The 25,278-nt window shown below is 45.8% G+C and overlaps 1 protein-coding gene across 1 annotated transcript in view; it reads left to right on the top strand.

Annotated features, from left to right (window-relative positions):
- Positions 1 to 25,075, top strand: part of TSPAN5 (tetraspanin 5) — a 315,595-nt gene extending 290,520 nt beyond the window's left edge. The window contains exon 8 of the mRNA XM_085641160.1: positions 22,901 to 25,075. Coding sequence (XP_085497286.1) covers positions 22,901 to 22,966 — 66 coding nt within the window. The 3' untranslated portion in view covers positions 22,967 to 25,075. The remainder of the gene's footprint in view (positions 1 to 22,900) is intronic.
- Positions 25,076 to 25,278: the final 203 nt, after the last annotated feature.

The raw sequence follows: 25,278 nt of genomic DNA, 5'->3' as shown, positions 1-25,278 counted from the left end.
CCACACGACTCTTAACTTTGATTTGGAGGTTAACTGTACTAAGAGTACAAGTTTTACATCATTCGAGCTCTCAGGAAAATCTTCCCATTCATTCTGAAGGAAATGCGATATTCGGTAGTCATTGCTTTGATTTACTCATGCTTTGACTACTGTAATACATTATACCTAGATATTAACAGTTTATCCCTGAACAAACTTCACATGGTTCATAATGCAACTGCTTGCCTCATTCTGAACATCCCTAAATGTCTTTCAGCCGAGAGGATATTCGTGCCCACCACTGGCTTCCAATCAGGACGCATATATTATTTTAAGCACTTTTCTTGCTTTCACTAGCCCTTCATTGTAAAGGATCAAGACATCTCACAGCTCTCTTCAACTGTTATTCGCCAGGTAGAACTCTCAGATCTTCCTCAGGCAGAAAGGTGATCGATTATTCCTTGTTAACATAAAGTCTAATGGGATGGCCTTTCACTCGCCGTTGCGGTTGCCAAGTTGTGGAACACACTGTTCACCCACATTTCGAAGTTAGATTCTTTCTCACTGTTTAAGAAAGCCCTTAAAACCTGGCTGTTAAGAATCAGCATTAACTTTATTCAAACTAAATAAATAATCCATAAAAGTACAAAAAAATTACATAAAAATGCAATTAATATCCAACAGTCTTTTACAATACGTTCTAAAAACAATTCATTTAGAGCACTATCATACCTTGACATACCCCCTTCTTTGACATTCAAATGAAGATATTGCCTATTAAAGTTGGGAGCAAGTGGAAAGGGGAGGTGGGCAAAAACCTCAACTATGTGTCCACTTTGCACTCCTTCCAACATGGTTGTTAATCAGGCAAAGGAAGTTTATTTCGCTACAGCTCTATAGGATATAAAATGCTTATTGTATAATCATATCATATGTTTAAATAAAATAATAGAATTCTAAAACATATTCACCAGTTTTTAAAATTTTAAAACAGAAGCTTTGCCTAAAAAATGTATCTTAAAATGTGTTGCAGTATCATTAAAAGGGAGGCAAGGAGATAATTATTTAACCTACCATAATAGTTCTCCTACTCTTTACTGAAGACCATAGAAAGGGGGCCAGAAAGTAGCATACATATGGATATGCTAGCATTTGGATGAAATACAAGGCTACCAGACATTGTCTGAAGTTATGTCTACACAAAACAGGTAGGATAAATCTTTTCTTCTGGACAATGTAAAAGCTACAAAATAATAAAATATGTCCATTTAATTACGATGACACCCTGTCACACGTACATGGCGGCAAGTCTTCCACGGAATACAAATTATCGGGTAACCCAACATAAGAGGAACAAAATATAACCTAAACCTCACTTAAATAAAACGGTGCTGGAGGTTAGATACTGAGGCCAAATAGGAGTGCAGGTCTTGTGTTATGGGATCCCAAGATATGTAATTACTGTAGACTTTAAATTATCAGCTCCCCTTCTATCTCTCTTAGCCTTTTTTTAAGAAGGATTTCCTTCATTCTAGACTTTGAAATAAGGGTGCAGGCGTGAGGATTCTCATACAGCTCCAGTAAGTCCAGTGACCTCAACGTGTTTTTAACATATTGTAACACTCTTATGTTATGCACAAAATCCAAATTCTGCCAGTCCCTAATAAAGCTCAGATTCAAATTTACTGACTCTTCTCCAAATTGAGTGCCACAGTAAAATGGGAGCTAACTGGACTATGTCTGTTATAAATGGGACTCTTGAGTTCTGCATGACCGTTGTAATGTGAGCAGCTACCAGGAAGTGCTACCAGTCTTTTATAAAAATAAAAAAAACTTCTTTGCGCTGTAAGACCTCAATTGCCACCATGTCCCAAACCTCTGTTCTAAAAGTGGCTGAAGAAATTACTTTGGCGTGATATATTTTCTGCACACCGCTACGCCCACGTGCTGCGGGCGCACCAAAGGCAAACCCGTCTGCGCCAGTCAGAGTCCAGATCGCGGCCAGCGCCAGCCATGCTGCTCAAATTGGTAGCAGCAAGTGCACTATTTGGTCGTGAGATACCCTCTTGGCCTTAAGGAGAAACAAGTGCTCAAGAACCCAGTGTGCTAACTTGACTAACCCTGGCCCCCGTACCATTGTAAGGAATGCAGTTTCACCTTAGGGATCCCAGGCAGGGCGACCAGGAGTAGGGGAAGGATCCCCCAAGCTCAGAGGGTATAGGATGGTGGGGTAGGAGCCTGCATGATTAATTGCAGATTGTTTCCCAGACATGCAGATGATATTTGGCTATCTCTGATGGACAACACCTGGGGTGTGTTGTTCCTAGCTGAAACTTGGTTGGGGAGGGCGGGGGGGGGGGGGAATATCTGCCGGTCTTGACCTCAGCTATCCTACGCGGTTTCCGAATAATTTGTGCCAATAGGAGTGGCGATAGAAGAGGAGGTGAGGTGGCTTTTATCTTGAAGGAAACTAGGGAAATTTCCACTGCGGATCTGAACAATTCAGGCAACATGGAGGGCTTAAACTTCTGTATAAAGATCTCCCCAACCTTTTCCTTTGCTGGGCTGCTAATTAATACACCACTGGATTGCTTAAACAAGTATACTCTCGAACTATGTAATTTTATTGCACAGAAATCATTGCAATACGCCAACTTCACGGCTTTAGGTAACCTCAGTCTCCATGTAAACAATCCCAGTTGCCTCCAAGCCTCTCAGTAATGTTTCTCAATGGAGCTAACCTCACACAACAGGTAAATGTCCCCACACATAGAGCAGGTCATACTCTTGACCTAAACTTTTCCAACATCCTTACCATGAGAGTTGAGGCCCCTCGATGTTTGGTCTGCACGGACAACTTCTTGGTACCCTTTTCTTTAACTCTGGGGAGTGTACAGCTGTGTGGAGGCATACGCTCAGTATTAAGAAGGACCTGGAATAAGGCTACAGCAGGCAGCTTGGGTCCTGCGCTTCTAGATAGGGGACCACAGATAACTGGCAATCCCAATGAGGACAGCGTCGTGCTCAACTTAAGAATCACCTCCGCCCTTGACACAGTGGCACCGCTGAGATCTGTTAGGTCCCCGAGAGAGTCTCCTTATGCCCCTTGGTTCTTGGCAGACCTTGGAGCAGGAAAGAGTTGGTGTAAAAGGCTTGAGCGGCAATGGAGGAAAGATTATTGCCCAGTGAACAAGCAAGCCTACCAGGTAGCCTTGAAGAAGCTCCGCAAATTAATGGGGGCAGCTTGAAGGGAACACTTTGATAAGCGCATTGAAAGTTAAAAGAACTCTGTTAAGACATTTTTAGGTTTGTCAGATCCTTTACCAGTCCATCTGCTATCGATGCACAAACTTATCCAACTTCTTTGAGGAGAAAATTCAGAAAGTCTATCTCCCATTCACAGTTGGGGAGGCGCCAGTGGAACCACAGCCATTGCAAATTACTAATTCCATTAGTACTTTCTCTGAGTTTCATCCCATAACCTTGCAGGAATCACTGGCCGAAATCCTAAGATGCAAGTCTGGTTCCCCCTTGGACTCTTGCCCACCCAAGCTTTTTAGGTCCTTGGCTCACTTGATCAACCCAGTATTAAACTACATTTGGAGCACGTTGCTATCTTCGGGCATCTTTCCAGAAATTTGGTAACATGCACTCTCGCTACCCCTTCTGAAAAAAACAATTGCTGATCCTACGGTGCTTGGCAATTATTGACTGATGTCTCTATTCCCAGCACCTGCAAAAAATTTTGAAAAATTGGCACATTAACTCGCTAATTTCATTGAAGCACAGGACATCTTGCATGACACCCAGTTCGGATTCCGGTCCGGATACAGTATCGAGAGTGCATTGGTGGAAGTGGCGGAATCGGTGAGAATGACTGTAGATGCAGGAGCATCAGGCATGCTGGTCCTTTTAGATCCGTCGGCTGCGTTCGATACAGTTGGACACCCAATTCCTCTGGACAAACTCAAACAGATGGGCTTGCGGGGGCAGTTCTCTTGTGAATCCAGTCCGGATCTCCACCTGACTTCTGCTCAGCGACAGGACATCTCTGTTGAGGTAGCTGTTGCGCTCTATAAGTGTCACTATTAGTAGTATTAATAATTTCGGGGATAGGTTTAGACCCCAATTTCTTAATAAATGTTAGAATTGCCATAATTTCTTTTCCCCATTACCAGGGCCCTATCAGCAATAATATAATTCCAAGTTTGTTTGGCATCAAAAAGTATCCACAAGAAGCAAAAAGTATCTACCACCACGAGGTTTTGGTTAATTATGAGAAAGGGTGGCAATTTTTACAGGCGCCCTTCGGAGACTAATACATAGGTTTTAGTTTCATTTACTCGTGGTCCAAGATTTCCATGTAAATCTTGTATACCCAATCTGGGTCACAAACGCTTTCTCAGATCTAGCAATTACCACCGCGTCATCGCAGTATATAATTATATGGGGGGGTGTTGAATTAATGTACGGGACGGTGGGGGTAGATCCAGTCAGGGCTGCCTCCACCCCATTGGCATATATTGAAAACAAGAATGGGGTGAGGACACACCCCTGTTTCATGCCCTTCATAATCTCAAATGCCCTGGTACATTCCCCTCCCTTCCATACAGCACATAAACAGATACATGTGCATACATTTGCCGAATTAAGGCTATGATGGTCTCTTCAATCCCTATCGATTCCATGATGGCCTTAGTTTTGAATGTACAATGCAGTTAAAACCTGGCTGTTATCTTAAATTCTGACTTGGGCACCGCAGACTTTTGTTGGAGGCTATTTTTGCTTGGCTAAGTGGTTACCCACCCTCAGGGTTTAGTGTGCTTCATAAATATATTTTTCATTTCATTGATTTATTTCACCAATGCACTTCCATCAGCTGTACAGGAAATTTGGTTGCTATTCCAGTGAACAGAATTCGCAGCAGAGGCAACTTTTTCTACAAGGCCAGACGCCTTAGCAAATGTACCACTCGTTTAGTGGCAGGGGTGGGTTTAAGTGTTGCTCCAATCCACTACCGGCACTGCTGTTTTAAAGTCGTTCTCCCCCCCCCCCCTCCCCCTCAATCGTCCCCTTTACACAACCATGGTCTGGAGGTGGTGTCTCCCACTTTTCCATCAGTTGGAGATGTGCAAAGGCTTTCCTCTACCCTTCCTGTTCCTCCTCCAGATCTCCATTATACCATCAGGACATGCTTTCTGGCACTTCCAGAATTCCGGATGCAGAGTTCTTAGCCCTGCTGGACAAATAGGCCACAGAGGTGGTTCTTCTGGAAATAAGGGATATAGGATGTTATTCCCTTTATTTCATGGTCCCCAAGAAGGATGGAGGTTTTAGAAGCATCTTGGATCTCCAACATCTGAACTTATTTATTTGGCAGGACAAGTTCAAGATGCTGCGCATGAGTCAAGTTTTTGTGGGCCCAGAATGCAAGGGATTGGCTGCTGTACCTGGATTTTCAGGATGCTTACTTCCATCTTCCATTTCTCCCCACTCCCTGCATCAACCTGAGGTTCAACGTGGGATTCAATCAGCTATTGATCTTGCCATTTGGGCTGATGACCGCTCCTTGTGTTTTCACAAACGTTCTGGCAGTTGTGGCAGCTTCATTGACATGGTTTAGAGTCCATGTATTGGATAATTAGTTGGTTAGTGCGTAGTCCCCAGAGCTGGTTTAAGAACATGTTCAGAGCACGAGGACTGTTCTCCACGATTTGGGCTTTACCATCAATACACAGATGTTCCACCCCACTCCAACACAGAAATTGACCTTCTTAGATGTGGGGCTGAATATGACCTATATGAAGACCTTTCTACTCCCTCAGAGAATCTTGGGTTTTCTGGAGGTGATTCTGAGATTTGTCTCCACTGCATCTACTGGTCCTACAGGTCCTGCATCTGCTCAACCACGTTGCCTTGTGCATGTTTTTGGTTCTACTTGTCAGATGACGGATGAGGGTTCCATAGTGGTGTCTGACAACAGCAACTCAATCACCAAGGGAGTTGTTCGGCCCAGGTGAAAATTTTCCAATCAGTCCACTCAGATCTGCATGGATTGAGGGAAATACGCAATATGGCCTGTTCAAACCTCTGAAGGCTCAAGCTACTGTAGTCACCAATACCCCCTCACTGAGCATAAATGTTTGTTAATTTTCTTAATGAAATGCCCTTTCGAGGCGATGCACAGTTGTACAATTAAACTTCTTACTTTGAAGTTTGTGTTGTTAATAGTGCTCAGTTCAACTCGCAGAGTCAGAGAACTTCAGCCACTCTGTTAATCCACCTTCACAGTTTTCAACACAGACAAGTAGCCTTTTAAGCCTAGTTGGTTTTGCCTTTCATGTGACAGTCTGTCATTCTTCCATCTTTCTTTGCTTACCCTCATTGCATCATCGGGTAGGAGTTTCTGCATCAAATAGATCCAAGGCGTGTGATCTCCTACTAATTCAACATTTCTCAACCGGTTGAGTGCAGGATCATCATGGGTTTTGCCAGAGCAAGGTAGTGATTAAACACACCATTTTGTGTTGGGTTATCCCATGTATTAAGAGCTGCTATGCCTTGACCACAAAAGACCTTCCAGAGTGACTTTGTGCCCACTGCACCAGGACCATGGCTGCTTTCACAGCTCTCGCCAGATGTGTCCTGGTTCCTGACATTTGCCAAGCAGCCACATGGTCATCCTTTCATGTTTGTTAAATATTACTGCCTCACAGCCAAAGCACACAGTGATAAATACTTCGCTAGGGCAGTGCTTCATGAATTCCTTGGCTAATCAGCACTGCTCTTTCGCAACCCTGGAGGATATTGCTATGGACTCTTTCTTTTAAAGTGAGAAATTTGCAAGAAGAATGTATCAATCAGAAATAGGATAGTTTTCTTCAGTATTGTTATTTCTGATAGATACCGAATAATCCTGTAGATTTTTCACCCCTCCCTCCTCCTTCCTTGATGTGTTTGTGCAGTGTACATTAAGACCCCAAGCATTCAAGCACGTTATGTGCTGTTGTTGCTGCCCCCTCAGTTCCTCTCTGCACACCTCTGTGGAGCATGAAAAAGGTTTCAGGAATTGACTTAAGCGTGAAGACTAGACCCATTATGTGGTAGTATCATTATGTCCAGTGGGCGGACTCAGGGCAGAAGCTGCAAAGCACCACCTGGTGGTACAAGAGAGTTGCTGCTGGAGAAGAAAGTTTTTCAGACCAGTCTGACACCTGGGAAGGATAGTCTTAAGGTAAGAAACGTGCAGAAAGATGATTTATCTAACAGAAATATTATTGAGGGTATGTACATTTTATTTTGAGTTGAAACTGTTTTACAGTGGGGAGCCACTTGGAATCATCCAAAGCAAAGGAAAATACGCAGCCAGCAGAAGGATATGAGTTTTCATATTCTGTACGTTTAATTGTTTAAGTTGGCGGACATTAGAGTCCAGGTAGCGGCCTCTGCCTTAATGAAGTTTATTCTCTACTAAGTCAATGCGTAGAAGGTTTGTGTTACCAGGCAAAAATGATAGTTCTAATCCAAGGTTGCCTGGAGGGTTTTTGACTTGAGCCACATTCCCATTTCGGAACGGTGTTACACTTCCAAACTTCCTGGCGCACTGCCACCCTATGAGATGGCATTGTGTCTGTGTGCAGTGGCGGCTCCTCCGCTTAGGCGGAGGAGCGTCGCCACACTGCTTTTAAGCAGTGTGAAGGAGAAACATAAAATGATAATAACTTTATTAGCATTTTATGCTTTGTGTCCTGCTGCTTTTTAGCTGCTCTGCTCTCGGAGCAGGGGAGGAGTGGTTTGCCCACTCCTAAGTGCGCAATGACTGTTTGGTCGGCCATCTCAGGCTGCCCAAACCAGTCATGTGCCCTTTCCCTGTCCTCCATGCAGGCTACATTACAGCCTGCATGGCGAAAATTCCCACGCCTCCAGCCCCTGGCTGAGCACTGTGTCACGCCGCTCAGACCAATCACAACTTTGCACAGACCAATCACAATGCTGCATAGCAACGTTGTGATTGGCTTAGGGGAGGGAGTCTGGCTTCCTATTTCTGGAGTTGGAGACAGGAGAGCAGGAGCAGAGACGTGGGACCCCGCCTAAAGGTAAGATTGTGTTTTTTAATTTTTGTATTTCCCCTCACCCTGTTCAAAACTCTCCACGACAATTTAGATTCTCTTCCCTCCACCTTATCAGTGATTTTTGGGAGTCAGGACAGACGACTCAAGCAAACTAGCCTCTAAGTTTTCTAAAGGAAGGTTTCCCAAACGGTGGGTTGCAACCTACTGGTGGGTTACAAGCCGATTTTTGGTGAGTCGCAAAAGTTTAAAGTAATAAAGATGCCTTTACAATCTGATAGAGACTACTAGCTGCAGATTCCTTAACGTAGAATTATCCCTAGGCGTGAGACTGGACCCGGAAAACTTTCTTGCCCAGCTGCTCTGCCCGCCGGGGGGCGGCACCTCGCGACTCTGCTTAGACGTCCTCCGCGGGCGTGACGTCAGCGAGGTCACATAAGCCCTACCCGGGCGCTCTGACGTTAGTTTTCTTTTCCGGGTGCAACGCTGACCCGGATCGTGTCCTGGCCTTTTTCAGGCCTTCTTCTTACGCTTAGCGTTTTTCTGGGTACAGTGTGCGAATGCCTCCGGGCTTCAAGACGTGCTTGTCTTGCGCGCGCCAGATGTCTGCGACGGATCCTCACCTCATCTGTATGTTGTGTTTCGGGGAGCACCACGACTCAACGGACTGTGAGGCGTCAGCAAATGAAGCCGAAGTCCCGGCGGCGCCGGATGATCCTTTCGACACGCATGTCCAGGTCGGCGTCGTCACCGCGTCCGTCCCCACGGAAGGCTTCGAGAACCGCCGCTTCCGTCTCCGACATCGTCCTTCTCCCAGGCCGCAAGGGCGTCGCTCACCTGTTGGTAAGTGTCAGTTTGTCCCTGAGAACTGGTCCCCGGCCTGTTGGGGGCGTGGGTTCTACGCGGGTGGTGCGGCCCAGCGCTCGTCCACCCTATCTGCCGTTACCTGGTTCGGGGGCGACCAGAGCCCAGATGGAGGCCTATGCGGCGGCCTTGCACAAATTGTTGGCTCTTCCTCCTTCTCTTCCTGTGACGTCTGCGGATCCCTTGCTGCGTGCGGGGACTCCTGCGGCGCCTCCGGCGCCTACAGGTTCGGATCCAGGTTCGGAGGATGTGGTGCCGTCGAGGTGCGGCCCTTCGGGGTTCCCTCCTTCAGACCACGGCGCCTCTAACTCGCCGCAAACCCCCGCGGGGGTCCCTGTGGTGTCACGGTAGGTTGCCGGGGCTCGGGCGTGTCCTCGAGTCCCCCTCGGTCCTCTGGGCAGGCGGTGGCCTTGTCCAAGGCCGAGGTGACGCCGCTCAGGCGCCGGCGGCTGCTGGTCCTGGCGGCGCCGCAGGGGTCGGGGCGTGTCCCCGGGCCCCCCCTCATCCCTCCACGCCGGCGGCTGCCTCATCGGAGGTCGAGTCGACTCCTTTTTGGCGCCGTTCCTTAGCCGCCCCAGCTCCGGTCTGCTGCGAGTTGTGGCGGAGGTCGTTCCGGCGTCCCCTTCGGCACCGGTCAACGTTGACCTGATGCCGGTGGCGGACTCTACGGCGCCGGGCCGATGTCGGGTCGTTGATTCTTCTTCGGACGCCCCCTCTTCTCCAGAGGTTCGGCAGCTGTTTTTCATCTTCTCTGGAGACGGGTCGCTGTGTCGTGGCTTTTTCCCTGGTGTCTTCTAAGGACGGCTCTTTGCCGTCCCCGCGCCCGCAGACTTCGTCAGAGGCACCTCAGGTTCCCCATTCATCGGTCCACCCTCCTCCTTTTCGAGCTTGGCCTTTCCTTCCTCCGGTTGGGCTGGGGGACGGCCGCCTTAGCTTGCAGCCGTTGCCCACGGAGGAACTGCTTTCCCCACCGTGGGGCCCCACGGAGGCGAGTGCTGCCTTCGCTCGAGCTGTTTACACGGCTGCGGGAATCTTGCGTATGGGCGATCCAGCTGCCCATTTCCCCACTGATCATCTGCTGGAGGTTCTCCATCAGGGCTCTGGTGGACGGGAGCTGCTTCTGCCCTTCGGGGCTGCGCTCCACAATTCTCTTTTGGGGGCCTGGGGGCGTCCTGCCACGGGGAACCCGGTGCCCCAGCCTCTTCTGCACCGCCACCGGCCTGCTCCGCATGATCCTGTCTGTCTTTCCCTCCATCCTTCTACCAGGGGCCCTCTTTTACAGACTGCCTTTCCCTCCTTGCCATCGGTGTTGTCTCCACCGTCGCAGGAAGCCCACTGGTTGGATTTCTGGGGCCGCAACATCTTTGCCTCTTCCAGCGCTGCTTTGCGGGCCCTTAACACTCTGTGTGTTGGCCAGAGCCACTTCTTGCTTATGGGACTCGGCGGTGTCTCTTATGTCTTCCGCTTCTCAGGAGGGTGCCTGCGTTGATCTGCGGCACCATGTGTTGGATGGCCGAGAGCTGGCGGCGTTCATTCTTCGTTCGGCTCTGGACGTTTTGGAGGTATTAGTCGTACCATGGCTAATTCGGTGGCCCTTCGTCGCCATGCCTGGCTATGGGATAGTGTTTTCCCTGAAAAATGTTAGGGAACGGCTGGTTGACCTCCCCTTGGATGGCGCTCTGCTGTTCCACGCCCCTGCGGATTCTGCCATTCAGAGGTTTCTTGCGGGGCTTCGCCCTCCTCCTCCACCTCAGTGACCTGACTGTCAGTCTGTGTTTTGGTAGGTGCTCTCCCGTTGTTTTCCTGGGGCCTTATAACGGGTAGCCCAGGTTGTGTATTCTGTATGGTTGATGTTCCTTAGGGTCCTTTTGTTGAGCCCTTGATGCTATTGGCTGCTGGACCGGCCCTTTGTTGTCTTGTGGTTTTATCTGTTGGTAAGCCCGGTAGGCCTTGAGATTGGGCCTTCTGTCTCTTCCTTATTGGCTGTTTGATAAGCCGTCTGCGGGTTCTTTCTGCAGGTCTTTCTGTTTTGTCCTCTGCTGCGGAAAGATTTTTCCTAAGAGGTGTTCACGTGGTTCTTGGGACGTAACCTACCCTATGTGGGGTACTTGTTGCTATTACATAGCTCTGTCATGTGCTGAGGAGGTGTGGTCACCCTTTTGGGTTCCTTGCTCTCCGTGGCATGACGGTATGTCGCAGGTCCGATTTTCTTGCCAATTGTCTTGGTGCGGCTTGCACTCGGTCTGTCCTCCTCCTTGTCGCCATGTTCGGCCGGTCTGGATTGCTGTCTGCGGCAACGTGTTGTGGTGGTTCCGCACTTTTGTCCTGTGTTTTGGCATGGTCCTCTGCCTGATGCTCCAGAGGGTTGGCTTTTTTTGACCTGTCTCCTTTGTGTCTCTCTTTTATTTTCTGCCGGTTCCTCCACTTCTTCGACGGTCTGTGTGTGTGTGTGTGTGTGTGTGTGTGTGTGTGTGTGTCTCTGGCCCGGCCCCTTCCTTAGGGTGTGTCCTGGTCCTCCCTGGCCTCTGCCTTCGGCTGGCGTCTGCCTTTTCCTGGGTGCGCTGTTCCGTGGTGTTGCCTGTTGCTGGTGGAGCGTGCCCTTGCGGGACTGCTTGTTCTGCTCCAACGTTGTGCTCTTGCTGTGTTTACTTGCGCCCCTGCCTCTGGTTCCGCTGGGGCTTCGCGCTACGCTGCTTTTCTTCTTCCGCCTGTGCTGTTGGCGGTGGCGCCGTTCCGGCCTTGTCCGCTGCTTGCGGCCTAGGTGTTTTCAGCTCTTTTCTATCCCTGTGCATCTGTTTCTTCCGGTAGGCCCTGCCTCTGGCTCTACCTCTTCTCACTGGGTTTGGGGTGGCCCTTGTGTTCCTTGAGGCTTTTGAGATGCTGTTTGCCCCTGTGGGGTGTTGGGAGCTCTCCCTTGGTTGGGCTTAGGTTATCCTGGCCTTTCTTTCTGGTTCTTGCGCCATGTACCCTACTGGGGCCCTTGTCTCTCCTGCTGGGGAGGCTCTCTCGCAGGCCCTCCTCCCTTCTGTGTATGGCTAGGGTATCTATTCTACGTTAGGGAATCTGCGGCTAGTAGTCTCTATCAGTTGTACAAGTTACTTACGTTAAGTAACTCTGTATCTGGTAGAGACGATTCTAGCCGCAGATTCCTTCACGACCCGCCCTTCCTCCCCGTTCTGCGAGGACCCCCAGCTTGGTTTTCTGCGCTTGCCTTCCTCTGGGTAGCTTGTCTTCTGTGGGGGTCCTTTTCGTTTTCTGCCTGTCGGGCTTCCCTCCAGCTGGGCTCTTTCCAGTGTAGGGGCCTACTTTTGCTCTTTTCCCTTTGTTGTTGAAATTTCTGATCCCCTTGCGGTCTTCCACGCCGGGGGTTCTTTTGCCTGTCCTTGGCCCCCTGCTCCTTTCAGACGCTCTGGCCCTCCTTGACTGTGTAGTCTGGAGGTGGATTGCTGTTTCTCCTCTGTGCCGGGCTTGTGGCCCTTTGCTGTGTGGTCTATGGTGGCAGTCTCTCTCTCTCTTTCTTTTACAGCGCTTTCCACTGTTTGTGCCTCCAGCCTGTCTCTCGCCTTGGCTTACACGGTGGTTCTGCAGAGGGGTGCTTTATGCTTCCCTGCTGTGGCTTTACTGATGTGGCCTTCTGGTACGTTTGTGCTCCCACTTGGCTTGCACAGTTGTTCCTGTTGTAGCCTCCCGGCGACTCGGTGCCACCTGGTGCTGTTCCTCATCTTTTGTCTCTCTCTTTTTGTTTCTCTGGTTTTCGCAAACTGTTCCCATGCTCTCCTCAGTTTTGTTGTGATGGCTTCGTGTTGTGATGCGGAAAAGTTCTCCGAAGCAAACTGACGTCAGCGCGCCGGGGTGGAGCTTATGTGACCTCACTGACGTCACGCCCGCGGAGGACGTCAGGGCGGAGTCGCGAGGTGACGCACCCCGGCGCGCAGAGATGCTGGGCAAGAAAGTTTTCCGGGTGCAGTCTCACGCCTGGGGATAATTCTACGTTCAGGAATCTGCAGCTAGAATCGTCTCTACCAAATACATCGTTACCGAAAGTAAGTAACTTGTACTTCTGTACTTATCTTGTCACATTTGCTGTGTTTCAAAGACAGAAGTCAAATGTCAGGCTTTGTCTTCTGCTGCTAGTTTGTTTAACATGGGGGCTGGTGTTTACAAAATCCTCACACTTTGCAGTCAGAGCAAGAAAAGTAAAATGAATTGTGTGACAATCTTGCTTGGGTACAGGGATTGTGAAAGGACAGGTTGTATGATGTCACTTTGTAGAACACAACAAAATGTATACACATTCAGCAGTTAGAAAAGCAAAGTGAAGCACATTTTAATTCTGCATTGTGAAGGAAAGAAAGATTTTAAGAGGATTAAAACAAATCAAGACACTTTACTTGGTTATGCACACATGATAACTATTCACTGAAACCAGATTCCTACGCTTTATCATTTGTTTACAGTATAGTTTTAGAATTAAACATGTATGTGTCTGCACATTTAGTGGCCATTTCAGTGGAAAATGTGGTGTCTGCAAATGACAGTGCGCTACTACATGATGCTTTAGTTAAATTTAAAAAAACGCTCACCTCATGTCCCTTAAAGATAGGTGGTTTGCGAAAGTTTGCGATTATAAAAATTGGGTTGTGGTTATAAAAAATTTGAGAAGTACTGTTTAGAGGGTTAATCCTGTGTCTCGGCTCAGTTTGCCTAAGTACTTTTTAGAACCCATAAAAATTTAAACCAGTACAGCAACTTGATTAACACATATCATGGAAGGGTTGCTCATTGGGTGCTGCACCATCAACAGTAACTTGCTCAGATCAGCAACATACAAAATAGGAGGCTCTCAGTTATTGGCCAAACATTTACTCTGTTAAACATAGTGTTTGAGGCATGTGAGCTGTGGATCAGTCTTTGCATAGCCCGTCATCTAGTGCTGGATCTGAATGTTTGCACTTTGTTTTTGTTCGAAGAAGTCTTTTCCAGTTACGAGGTAGGTGACTCCCTTTCTGTGATAGTGCGCATGTGCATCGGCTCCATTGTTAGATTTTTTTTTTTCCGCCATCGTGATCGGATGTGAATTGCTGCGCTCCGGTTCGGCATCGTTTCTCGGGTTCCCGTCAATGGGCAATCCACTACCCTCGATGTTATTGTTTCTCGATTGCGTTTCCCATTCTCCACGCATCGTTTCGACTCAAAGATCTTTGATAGGAAAACTCGTGGAAGGCCATTGGGCCTCCCTGCGCCGGGCTCACTAGCAGTCGATGGAACAGACTCCATTCAAGCTATGTCCCGGGTGTCGCGCTAAAATTCCGTGCACAGGCCTGTGTGAAGTGTGCAACCTCTGTTCATCCCTGGAACGCGACGAGAAAGATTGCGATGCGTGCCGATCGTTTCGATTGAAGAAGATGCTCCGTGACTGTCGGACGCTACGTCAGGAGATGCAACACCAAGGCGGCTCCGTACTGGACATCTTCGGCGAAGATTCTGACCAAGAGGAAACACAAGCTCAAGGAGCCGAGGAATAAGAACACATTTCCGTGTCCGAGGCCGACTCAGACATAGGGGAAGAGGCGCAAGTTACACCGGGTCAGCGTATCGTGAGTACAGAAACCCCCTTGCCTCAACAACACAAGACCAAAAAGGCTCCAGTCCTTCCTCTGCCTACGGGCCAAGGTCGGCACCAAGAAAATGTTTAGAGCGCCCCGCACCCGGGCCTGGCGCCGAAACATAAGAAGAAGCCTTCCGGCTTGGGCTCGAGTCGGCCCCATGCAGGTGCCAAAATTAAATTTTCAGTGCTGAAATCAAAACATGTCGTGGTCCACGTTCCATCTTTATCAAAGCCTAAATCTTCGGTACCAAAGAGCCGAAACCTCCGACGCTGAAAACTGCGAGCAAAGATAAAAAGACTTAACCAAAAGAGCCTTGGTCCGATATTCCACCTTCAGATCCGAAACAAAAAATAAATGGTTAGAAAACCCAGAGACTGGTCATATCAATGCCAAATTGCCTGAAAAAAGGAAAATGGGCCAACAGGAAGAGTACCACATTCCCCTGAAGAGAAAAAATGTGAGTACTAACCCTTCGCCACCATATATTCCACCTCCTTTGCCCACTAATCCTCAATTACTCATCACACCCACTAATTCACCACCATTACAATCACCTGACCCACAGGATCACGGGGATGGGGATGAGGATGGGCCACAGTATGTTGACCCATGGGAGGATTACGGCACTGACCCAAACACGGATAATGACCCTGACTTACATCTGTCCAGACCATCGTCACCTGACGACAATATAGGGTATATTGAGCTTCTTAACAGGGCTGCTCATTATCAAGGAGTGGAACTGCATAAGGAGGCTTTAGAGGAGGACTCCTTGTTTGAGACCCTAAGTTCCTCTAAAAAAAAAAAAACTACCCATACACTGCTAGTGCTGAAGGGGATGCTTAAACACCCAGATGAGGTTTTCAAAGATCCTGTAAGGGCAAGAATCATCGCCCCTAGAGTTGAGAAGAAATATAAACCGGCACCTACTGACCCTGCATATATCAAGGGTCAGCTGCCCTTAGACTCTCTTGTGGTTTCCAATGCTCACAAGAGAGCTAACTCACAAACCACAGGTGAGGCCCGTCCTCCTGATAAGGAGTCCAAGTTAATTGATCCCTCTGGCAAAAGGGTAGCCTCACAAGCGGCTAATGACTGGCACATCGCTAATGCTCAGGCTTTGTTAGCTAGATATCATGGGGCTTGTTATGATGAGTTAGAAAAACTCATGCAATTTCTGCCTGATGAACATAAATCTAAGGCAAATAATCTTATTCAGGACGGCAAACTTATCACCAATACCTCCATCAAGTGCGCCCTAGATGCAGCTGACACAGCAGCTTGTGCAGTAACCAGCGTACTGCTACGCAGACATGCATGGTTGAGAATTTCAGGTTTCAAATCTGAGGTACAGTCCTCTATTCTCAATTATCCCCTTTGCTGCTAGGCCTCGAACCCCCCCCCCCCCCCGTGCTAAGCCTTTTTTGGGCTATTTGGGGTAGTGGGCGCTTAGGCCCCTGTAACTTTTTGACCACATAAGGTTTCAACGCCAAATGTGCGTCCTTTTCTTCCAGCATCATGGGTATTCAAAAGGTACCCAGGGTTTGTGGATTCCCCTGGAAGGATCCCAGAAATTAGCCAAAATACAGCAAAACATTTTTTGGGGGGGAAAAATGGGAAAAACTGGCTGCAAATGAAAGCGTCTGGGTTTTTCATTGCAAATGGTATCAAAAAAGGGTTTGTGGGGCTGAAATCACCATTTTCCCAGCTTTTAGGGAATGACAGACTTTTGTCAGAAAACCTACATTTTTTACACAGTTTTGGCATTTTTCTGGGACATAGCTTATTTTTGCTATTTTTTGTGCTTTCAACCTCCTTCCAGTTAATGGTAGAAATGGGTGTGAAAGCAATAATGGATCCTGGAAACCTATACATTTTCGAAAAGTAGACAAAATTCTGAATTCAGCAAGGGGTCATTTGTGTAGATCCATCAAGGTTTCTTTATAGAAACTTAACAGTTAAATATAGGAAAAATTGACAATTAGTTGAAAAAACAGCCTTTTGTGTCAACGTTTTCACCTGTAACTTCTTCTAATTATGACAGCTCTTTGAAAAACAATATACCGTTACATCCGCTGGACCTTCCTGGTTGTGGGGATATATAGGACTTGTAGGTTCACCAAGAACCCGACGAAACCAGAGTCAAAAACTGAGCAGCAATTTGCAATGGTTTTTTATTATGTTCCGGGTATATACAATTATTGTGGGAAAATGTATACATGGAAAAATCGGTATGTAAGACACCTATGTATTTCTGAAATGGGAACAAATTATAGAGTTTAGAATCAGTACATATTTGCACATTTTCGAAATTGGGAATACTCATACAAGCATGAGAATTATCGGTCATTTTTCAAAATGACTTATTTTTTGCACAATGTCTTTCATTTGGAAGGCAGAAATGCATCAAAAATCAATAGGTAATAAGAGTTGTTTTACAAATCTGAATTACCCTAAGTCTCCCGATAAAAATACCTCACTTGTGTGGGTAGGCATAGTGCCCATGACAGGAAATGGCTCAAAACCCAACGTGAACACACCACATTTTCACAATGAAAATGTACCCTTTTTCAAGTACATATAGGAGGCAAAGCTGTCCTGATCTGTACAGACAACATGACAGCAATGTACTACATACAAAAATAGGGGGGGACACACACTCTCCAGCTGTCTCAACTAGCACAGACCATCTGAAAATGAGCTATACATCACAAAATGTATCTCCTTGCAGAACATCTCCCAGGAGTAAACAATCAGATTGCAGAGCTGCTCAGTCATCAAAGACAACAGATTCACGAATGGGAAATCCACCCTCAGGTTCTCCTCCCATTCTTCCAGTTGTGGGGCTTTCCTGACATAGATCTGTTCGCCACAAACCTAAATGCAAAATGCCCAAGCTTCGCATCAAGGCATCCACACCCCTTATCCAAAGGCAATGCACTATGGATGGATTGGTTAGGGATATTTGCCTACGCTTTTCCGCCTTTCCCACTCATTCCATTAGTGGTTCGGAAGCTCAGACAGGTGTCCCTGACACTAATCCTAGTTGCTCCCACATGGGCCCGGCAACCCTGGTTCACAGCACTGTTGGAGTGCTCAGTAGTTCCTCACCAAAAACTACATCTCACTCCCAATCTTCTAACTCAGAGCCACAGAGAGAGAAGACATCCAGATCCCATGTATCTCAATCTTGCGATCTGGCACCTGAAATCTTAGAGTTTGGCTACCTTAATCTCCCAAAACACAACAAAAAACCTGATTATCAGGGGCTTAGTCCACTTTTGTATATAGGATTGAGAGTGGGTATTGAACCTCCTCTACCCACCTATTGATTTAGAAATTTCTTAATTTTACTCAATCCTTATTGCCCACAATACATTTTTATATTTATAAAAACTTTGGTTTGTCAGTCACTTCTCTCCAAGTATACCCCCAACTATACAGGTGTATAAACAATAAAAAAGGTGTGTAGGTGAGATAGCCCCTCACGTGCGCTACTGGTCGTTTCTCACCAGTTGTGCTCACGTTTCTCATCATTGGTAGCTATTTTACCTGTGAAAAGGAAAAGAAGTAGTGTCCAGTACAAATAATGAAGGTGAAGGTAAGGTTGTGTATGTCACAAAGAAAGACCCCGTGTTATTATGAGATAGAGAATATCTCTAATTAAAATTGAGTTAAGACTCACATCAACCAGGTGCCAGTTTTATTAAAAAATTGTGAGATTACTCAAGGTTAAACAACTGCATGTTGCAGACCAATTCAGGATGGGCCAACATGTTTTTTTTTTTTTTGTGGCAATTTCGTCAGGGCTTGAGGTCGTAGATCACCTTACTGGACTTCAAATTTTGTACACGAAGTGACTGACAAACACAAGAAGATATCAATTAAAAACACCAACCATTTAGAACCTCCTTGATAATGGTTACTGGCTTCTTAGGTCAAACAATTGACCTAAACAAAAGTCATCCCATAATCACAGCCCCTGCCATGCTATATACATATATGAATTTAGTTCACTGTCAAATTAGTTTAGACATTTATGCTCCCCTCAATTCGCTCGTCGCAAACTCACAGTGCCAAAGTAAAAGCATTCAGGCAACATTGTCCCTCTTTGTTGTTATCCATACTCGGGACAAGTATGTACGCTGTCGAATTAAATACGCTTACATACTCTTGTCTGCTCATTCAATTTAGGTTTACACCAGGACCCCTGCCGAATTAAAATCTTTCAGACGCATCGTCGCTCTGTGCTAATATCCACAGCCGGTATGCGTACTGACTCACCAATCTTTAGGACTGCCCACATATAGACCAACCGCGTGTACCCGTAAAGCAAACTTCGTCTCGTTCCGGTGTATCGATGCGGTCCTCATGCTTCATTTTATCAACATGTACCCGGAAACGGGAAGTTATGACACTTACTCGCTAGTCAACGTGTGTTCAGTGCAAAGTGTCAGCGCCATCTTGGACTGGTTTTCAGCTGTTCTACAGTGTTTCCAAAGATGCACAAAGTGTTAATGTGTCTCCATATATCAACAGAAAATAAGAACCTCATCATTTACTTCTCATCTATTTATGAATGCTAATGAGCGGGAAGGTAATTTATATGAGCAATTACCATATCCCAGGTTCAATATCAAGGCTCTTGGTCTTTTTTACTTTCCAACTACACACACCCATTAAACATACTCAGTGGGAATACAATTTCCATTTACTCTTCAGACATCAAAGACGTCAAATGATCATCATAATTGGATAATATACGTGTCCCTAGGATGATTAGATAGTCTTTTAGGCTACTGATGATATGTCCCAAATCTGACTATCCCAATTAAAATACTCTGTCTTTCGGTCCCGCCAATATGGATCTGTTACATTCAAAACTCCTTATTTAATGTAGACAGGGGCCCACCTTTGTCATGATATTTCTGAAGTATTTAGGACCACATCAATTCAACACCATCACTGATATCAAGCAGCAGTCATCATGGTCTTCAAACATAATGTTACATATTATATCTGGTCAAGTCTCATGCTTCAGTTAATCACCCACTGATCTTATTCCATTCGATAAAATCATTCAATCCAATCTGATCCGCCTTTTCTGTGAAATCCACCGGGCCTCTTTTTTGGCTAGTGTTTTCTCAATGTTGCATGCCTCATCCACTACTCTTTCCAGAACAAGCCATTTGAATGCTCTAGCATCATAGTCTTGTTCTTTGAAATGTTGCGCCATCCGTGTAGTTAATGTTTCTGACTTTATTGTACTCAGATGTTCCTGGAGACGAACTTTGATCTTTCGAGAGGTTAAACCTATATATTGTAACCCACATTGGCAGGTAAGTCGGTAAATTACATTAATAGTATTACAATTGCTGAATTTGGTCGGATGCCACGTCCTCCCATTCATCAGTTGTATACTGTTGACTTTCTCCATTAACTCACAAACTGAACAACTCCCGCATGGGTAGTGTCCAGGCGGGATTGAGGAATCCTTGGTACGCTGTACTGGTCGTGTATGTACCAGCTTATCCTTTAGATTGCATGCTCGCCTAAAGGCAAACCTGGGCTGTGGCATCTTGAATTCAGTTATGGATAATAACGACCAGTGTTTCCTGATGGCTTGATGAATTTTGGTCGACAGTGGGTCATAAATCATGACCACTGGTAGGCAATAACTACGCTGTCTCACATTCCTCTCGAGTAAAGCACTTCGTGGAGTATTGAGTGCTCTTTTTCTGGCTTTATTTACTATTCTACTAGGATAAGCCCTCTGTACCAATTTGTCTGTCAGGCTTTCAGATTGCTGCATATAGGCACTAGTGGAAGAACAGTTCCTGTGGTACCGCAGGAACTGGCCTACGGGCAGGTTATCACGTAGCGCCCTAGGATGGAATGACTGTTAGTGAAGCAATACATTTCTATTTGTTGATTTCTGGTGCACAGAGGTGCAAAGTTTATTGGCAACCACCACAATATTCAAGTCGAGGTATACTGCCTTTTGATTGCTCATAGTCTAGGTGAACTTAAGGCTTGTATCCAACCCATTAAGCCAATTCAAAAATTCAAGGAGACCACTTTACGATCCGGACCAAATGCACAACACATCATCTTCCAGAGGCGAATATTCCTCTGGAAGGGATTAGATGGATGGTGAATATAGTTCTCTTCAACTGGCCCACATAAATGCAGGCCAGGCTGGGCGCAAAGGTTGCGCCCATAGATGTCCATGATGCTTGTAAAAAAAAGCAGTTTTTTGTAGCTTAAATAATTACGCGTCAATGCCAACTCTATGCACTGTAACACGAATGATTGAGGGGTATCGTAAAACCACTCCTGGTCCCCAAGAGCACGCGCTGCTGCCACCAGTGTGGCATCTTCGGGTATGCAAGTATACAGTGACTCGATGTCTATAGTCGCAAGAAACTCTTGTGTGGAGTCAAATTCTAGCTCATCAAGAGTGTTCAAAATATCCGTCGTGTCCTGAACATAGGATGGTTGTGAGGGGTTATCTCACCTACACACATTTTTGGTTGTTTATACACCTGTATAGTTGGGGGTATACTTGGAGAGAAGTGACTGACAAACCAACGTTTTTATTAATATAAAGATTTATTGTGGGCAATAAGGATTGAGTAAAATTGAGATGTCTAAATCAATAGGTGGGTAGAGGAAGTTGAACACCCACTCTCAACCCTTTATATAAAAGTGGACTAAGCCCCTAATAATCAGGGCTTTTGGTGTTTTTTGGTTATTTGTAAGTGGAGGGCGATTAATTTTCCCTCTCTAGCTCCTTATTGTGATTACCTTAATCACCCGCCAGACTGCATGAACATCATCAAAGAGGCTAGACGTCCTACCACAAGATCATGCTATGCAGCAAAGTGGAAAGGATTTATAATATACTGTAATATCTATCAAATTGATCCGCTGGACGCTTCAGTTCAAAACAACATTTGCTATTTATTACATCTGCAGTGTTCCAATTTAGCATACTCTTTCATATGCTCACATCTTGCTGCAATAGCTGCATACCTTACATCTGTTTCTCTTTAGAGTGCCTGTCATTAAAGCACTTATGGAGGGACTTAAAAGAATCAATCTTCAAAGGCTTCCACCTGCTCCAGTGTGGAATCTCAACATTGTCCTTACCAGACTGATGGGTCCACCCTTTGAGCCATTGCATAGATGTGAACGGCAATTTCTCACTTAGAAGGTAGCTTTCCTCATAGCCATCACATCACTGAGGAGAGTAGGTGAGCTTCAGGCACTAACCATAGAAGAACCATTTTTACAAGTACACCAATAAAAAGTGGTTCATAGGACCAACCCTAAATTTCTACCAAAAGTAATTTCTGCCTTTCATATCAACCAATCTGTTGAGTTGCCTGTGTTCCTCCCTCAACTAGATTCTGTAGCAGAACGTGCTTTGCACACTTTAGATGTGAAAAGAGCGCTACTTTACTATGTAGAAAGGATGAAATCTTTCCGAAAGACAAAACAGTTTGTCACTTTTGCACCACCTCATAAAGGCAATCCTATATCAAAATCAGGCATTGCAAGGTGGATAGTCCAGTGCATTCAGACTTGCTATGCAAAGGCAGAACAAACACTGACAATTGCCCCTAGAGTGCACTCCACACGCAAGCTAGGGCTTCTATGGCATTCTTAGGGAATATACCCATAGATGACATCCTCAAAGCTGCAACATGATCTACACCTCACACATTCACAAAACACTATTGTGTAGATGTGTTAGCCAGACAGCAAGCTAGTGTGGGCCAAGCAGTTTTAAGCACACTATTTCAGATGACTGCAACAGCTACAGGTTTGCCACCGCTTTGGGAGATAACTGCTGTATAGTCTATGCAAAGCAGGAGATCTACAGCTGACATGCCTCGAACGGAAGATGCTACTTACCCAGTATGCATCTGTTCTTGGCATGTAGAGCTGTAGATTCACATGCGCCCACCCGCCTCCCCGGGTACCTATACCGGTTGCAGTAATATCTTACTTATATACATGGACATCTCTTACTAACTCCATTATGACCCTCTGCGGCAAACAATCTAACAATGGAGTCGATGCCCATGCGCACTATCACCGAAAGGAGGAGTCGCCTACCTCGTGACTGGAAAATACTTCTTCGAACAAAAACAAAGTGCAAACATCCGGACCCAACACTAGTTGACGGGCTATGCAAAGCATGTGGCTCTACAGCTGTACATGCCAAAAACAGATGCATACTGGGTAAGTAGCATTTTCCTTCACTCGCAGTCTTGAAATACATCATTGGTTAATTGTTTCTCACCGACAAACCAAGAACGCTGATATACCAACAACGCTTAAAACTTTTTCTCTTGTCTGTTTGCTTTTTAGATATTTGGCATATGCTTAGCCCAGAACTTAGTCAGCGACATTGAAGCAGTGCGAGCCAGCTGGTAAAGCAACTCCTCAGACTTACTGACGTCAAGCTACAAAAAACACTGGACAATTTCAATCCCATGGCAACTCTGGCCTGCCATACAGACATTGAGCCCTAGGGACAAGAGTACCAGTCTACTGGGTGCAGCACTCCACTCTAGATGCTGGGGTCACCCTGAACTATAAAATATTTTTGGGGGAACGGTGGGGGTGGGCTGAGAAGAGGAAAGCCAGGTGCCTGCTGCTCACTTGTGTATTTTTATTTGAAAATCACCAATATTTAAGATGGTGAGCTGTGAATGTCTACTGTAGCTGTGGTCTTACGTGCGATTGTAATCAAAGCCACACCATTATTTTTGGATAGCACTGTTTATTCTTCATGTGACACTTTTTGATGCCCACTGCCCATCTTTACAAAGATGCTTGCTAAAGAGAAGAAGGTCAGGTACTCTTTTATGCCATCAGCTGTGTGAGCAGATCTGTTAAACACGCATTGATATTTGGGGGCGCAGTGGATAATGTACGTATGCTTAGTTTTTATGACTCCCCTAGTATTCCAGATACTTAGTAACTGTTTTATTGAATTTAATTTGCAGGTCTTTTACTAAAACAAATCACAATTTTATTGCTTTCATAAACTGTTACAAAAATCAGGACAGCACAAAAATGTAGAAAATGACACAATCAACTAATTAAACGCAACCACTCTTTATTGTACCTCCTTAGACAAAAGGCACAATTACAGCTAATTTCTCATAGAAGGCTGGTATTCTGTACCTGCTCAAAAAGGAGAAAGGTGAGGTACCAGACACCAAAGAGGGTGTACACAGTTTTAGCACTGCTGCCCAGTGGCCCTTGGGTAGTGGTACAACACTCAGGAAAGCTTATCTCTTTTGGCACAATGCAAAAATTACCCCGCCGCACACGCCGCTTAGCCTTTCTATGCATTGGAGCTGCATGCTAAAAAAGGACATCAATTGCGCCACTCGGTCCAGCAGTTTGCATCAAAAGTTGTTTTACGCTCGCACATCAAATGTCTTTGACAGAAGAAGTTTTGTCATCATGAGGACAGACGTGTTGCATTCAAAACAGATTCTCCGGAAGGAAGGGTCCTTTTTATTTTGGGGTGGCAAGGATTACTGTTGAAGCCATATGTGTGAGGAGCCCCACATTGTATTTATAAGGATATCTTGAAAAGTTGGTCTTGAGTGGCTGGAAGGTAATTGGAGTCGGGTACTAGGCCCAGCAAACTTCAGATAGTACACAGAAAACACAGAGCGTTCATTGTTGATCTGGATAATTTTCCACTGTATGCAGTGTATTTGCTGGACCTTAGGTGCTTTGGCCTAATGGGTTGTGTATGTTGCCATAAAGACATGTTTCTAGCATCAGAGAACTTCTGCATGTTTAACTAAGTACTTCTTTCACTCAAAAACCATGGATTTAGGGGTGAAGGGACCTCTTTGCATGGAATACTAACCGCCTGCTTCTACATGATGCCATTCTGCTGATTGAGGCGTTGAACAGCTGCTAGCTACTCTGTAGCCTACTTTCAGTGGCATCAACATTACAGATGGATATGCATAAAGCTGACTGAGTTCTAAACTTGAGCCATGGTACCAGAGAAACTCCAAGTCACCTTCTACATGTGGGCAGAGACAGTACTGCCGTGCATTAGGGGCATGCACAGGTAGTGTTTTGCAATGCAGTGTCACTAATGTGTGCCTCATTAATTTCTTTTGTGAAATTTTGTCCTTGAAGTTTCGTTTTAGAATTAAATCCTTTGTTTGGTACAACACAACTCTTTAATGGCTTGCCCCCACAAAAAACAAAAAAAATCAGCAACATTCTTCTAAGATAGTTTTTTGGGGCAGAATAAATAGCTTCTATGCATTCCCTTTAAAAACTTGAACTTTAGCTGCCTCATCTCATTCTGATAGGCAACCCACTCCGCCTTTGTGCTTGCAAAGCAATCCCGCAATGTTGCCCTGACCACAGTGGAACTGAGGAACTGGCCCATTCCCATCAGCAGGAAGAAAGTGTTAAAGACCAACGGCAATGTGAAAAGTTTCATTTTTACTGGCAGAAGTGTTAAAAATAAAGATTTTCAATAAACGTTGTTTACTCTTACTTGCCATGCTAAGTTTGTCTCCAGCCCTCAAGCGGTCTTTCTCTTATGTTTATGTTGGATGTTGAGTAAGATGTTTGCGTGTTTATCTTGTAGAGAAAAGTTTCATTTCCCAAAACTCTGCACATTGCCAGTCTTTTGTTTAGGGAAGGAGCTCACCACAGAATCACAGCATTCGCTTTCAATGAACAATGCGCTTTGTTAC

Source organism: Triturus cristatus, chromosome 2_2 (assembly GCF_964204655.1).
Source record: "Triturus cristatus chromosome 2_2, aTriCri1.1, whole genome shotgun sequence".
NCBI lineage: Eukaryota > Metazoa > Chordata > Amphibia > Caudata > Salamandridae > Triturus > Triturus cristatus.
This window is presented reverse-complemented; position numbering and strand designations above follow the sequence as displayed.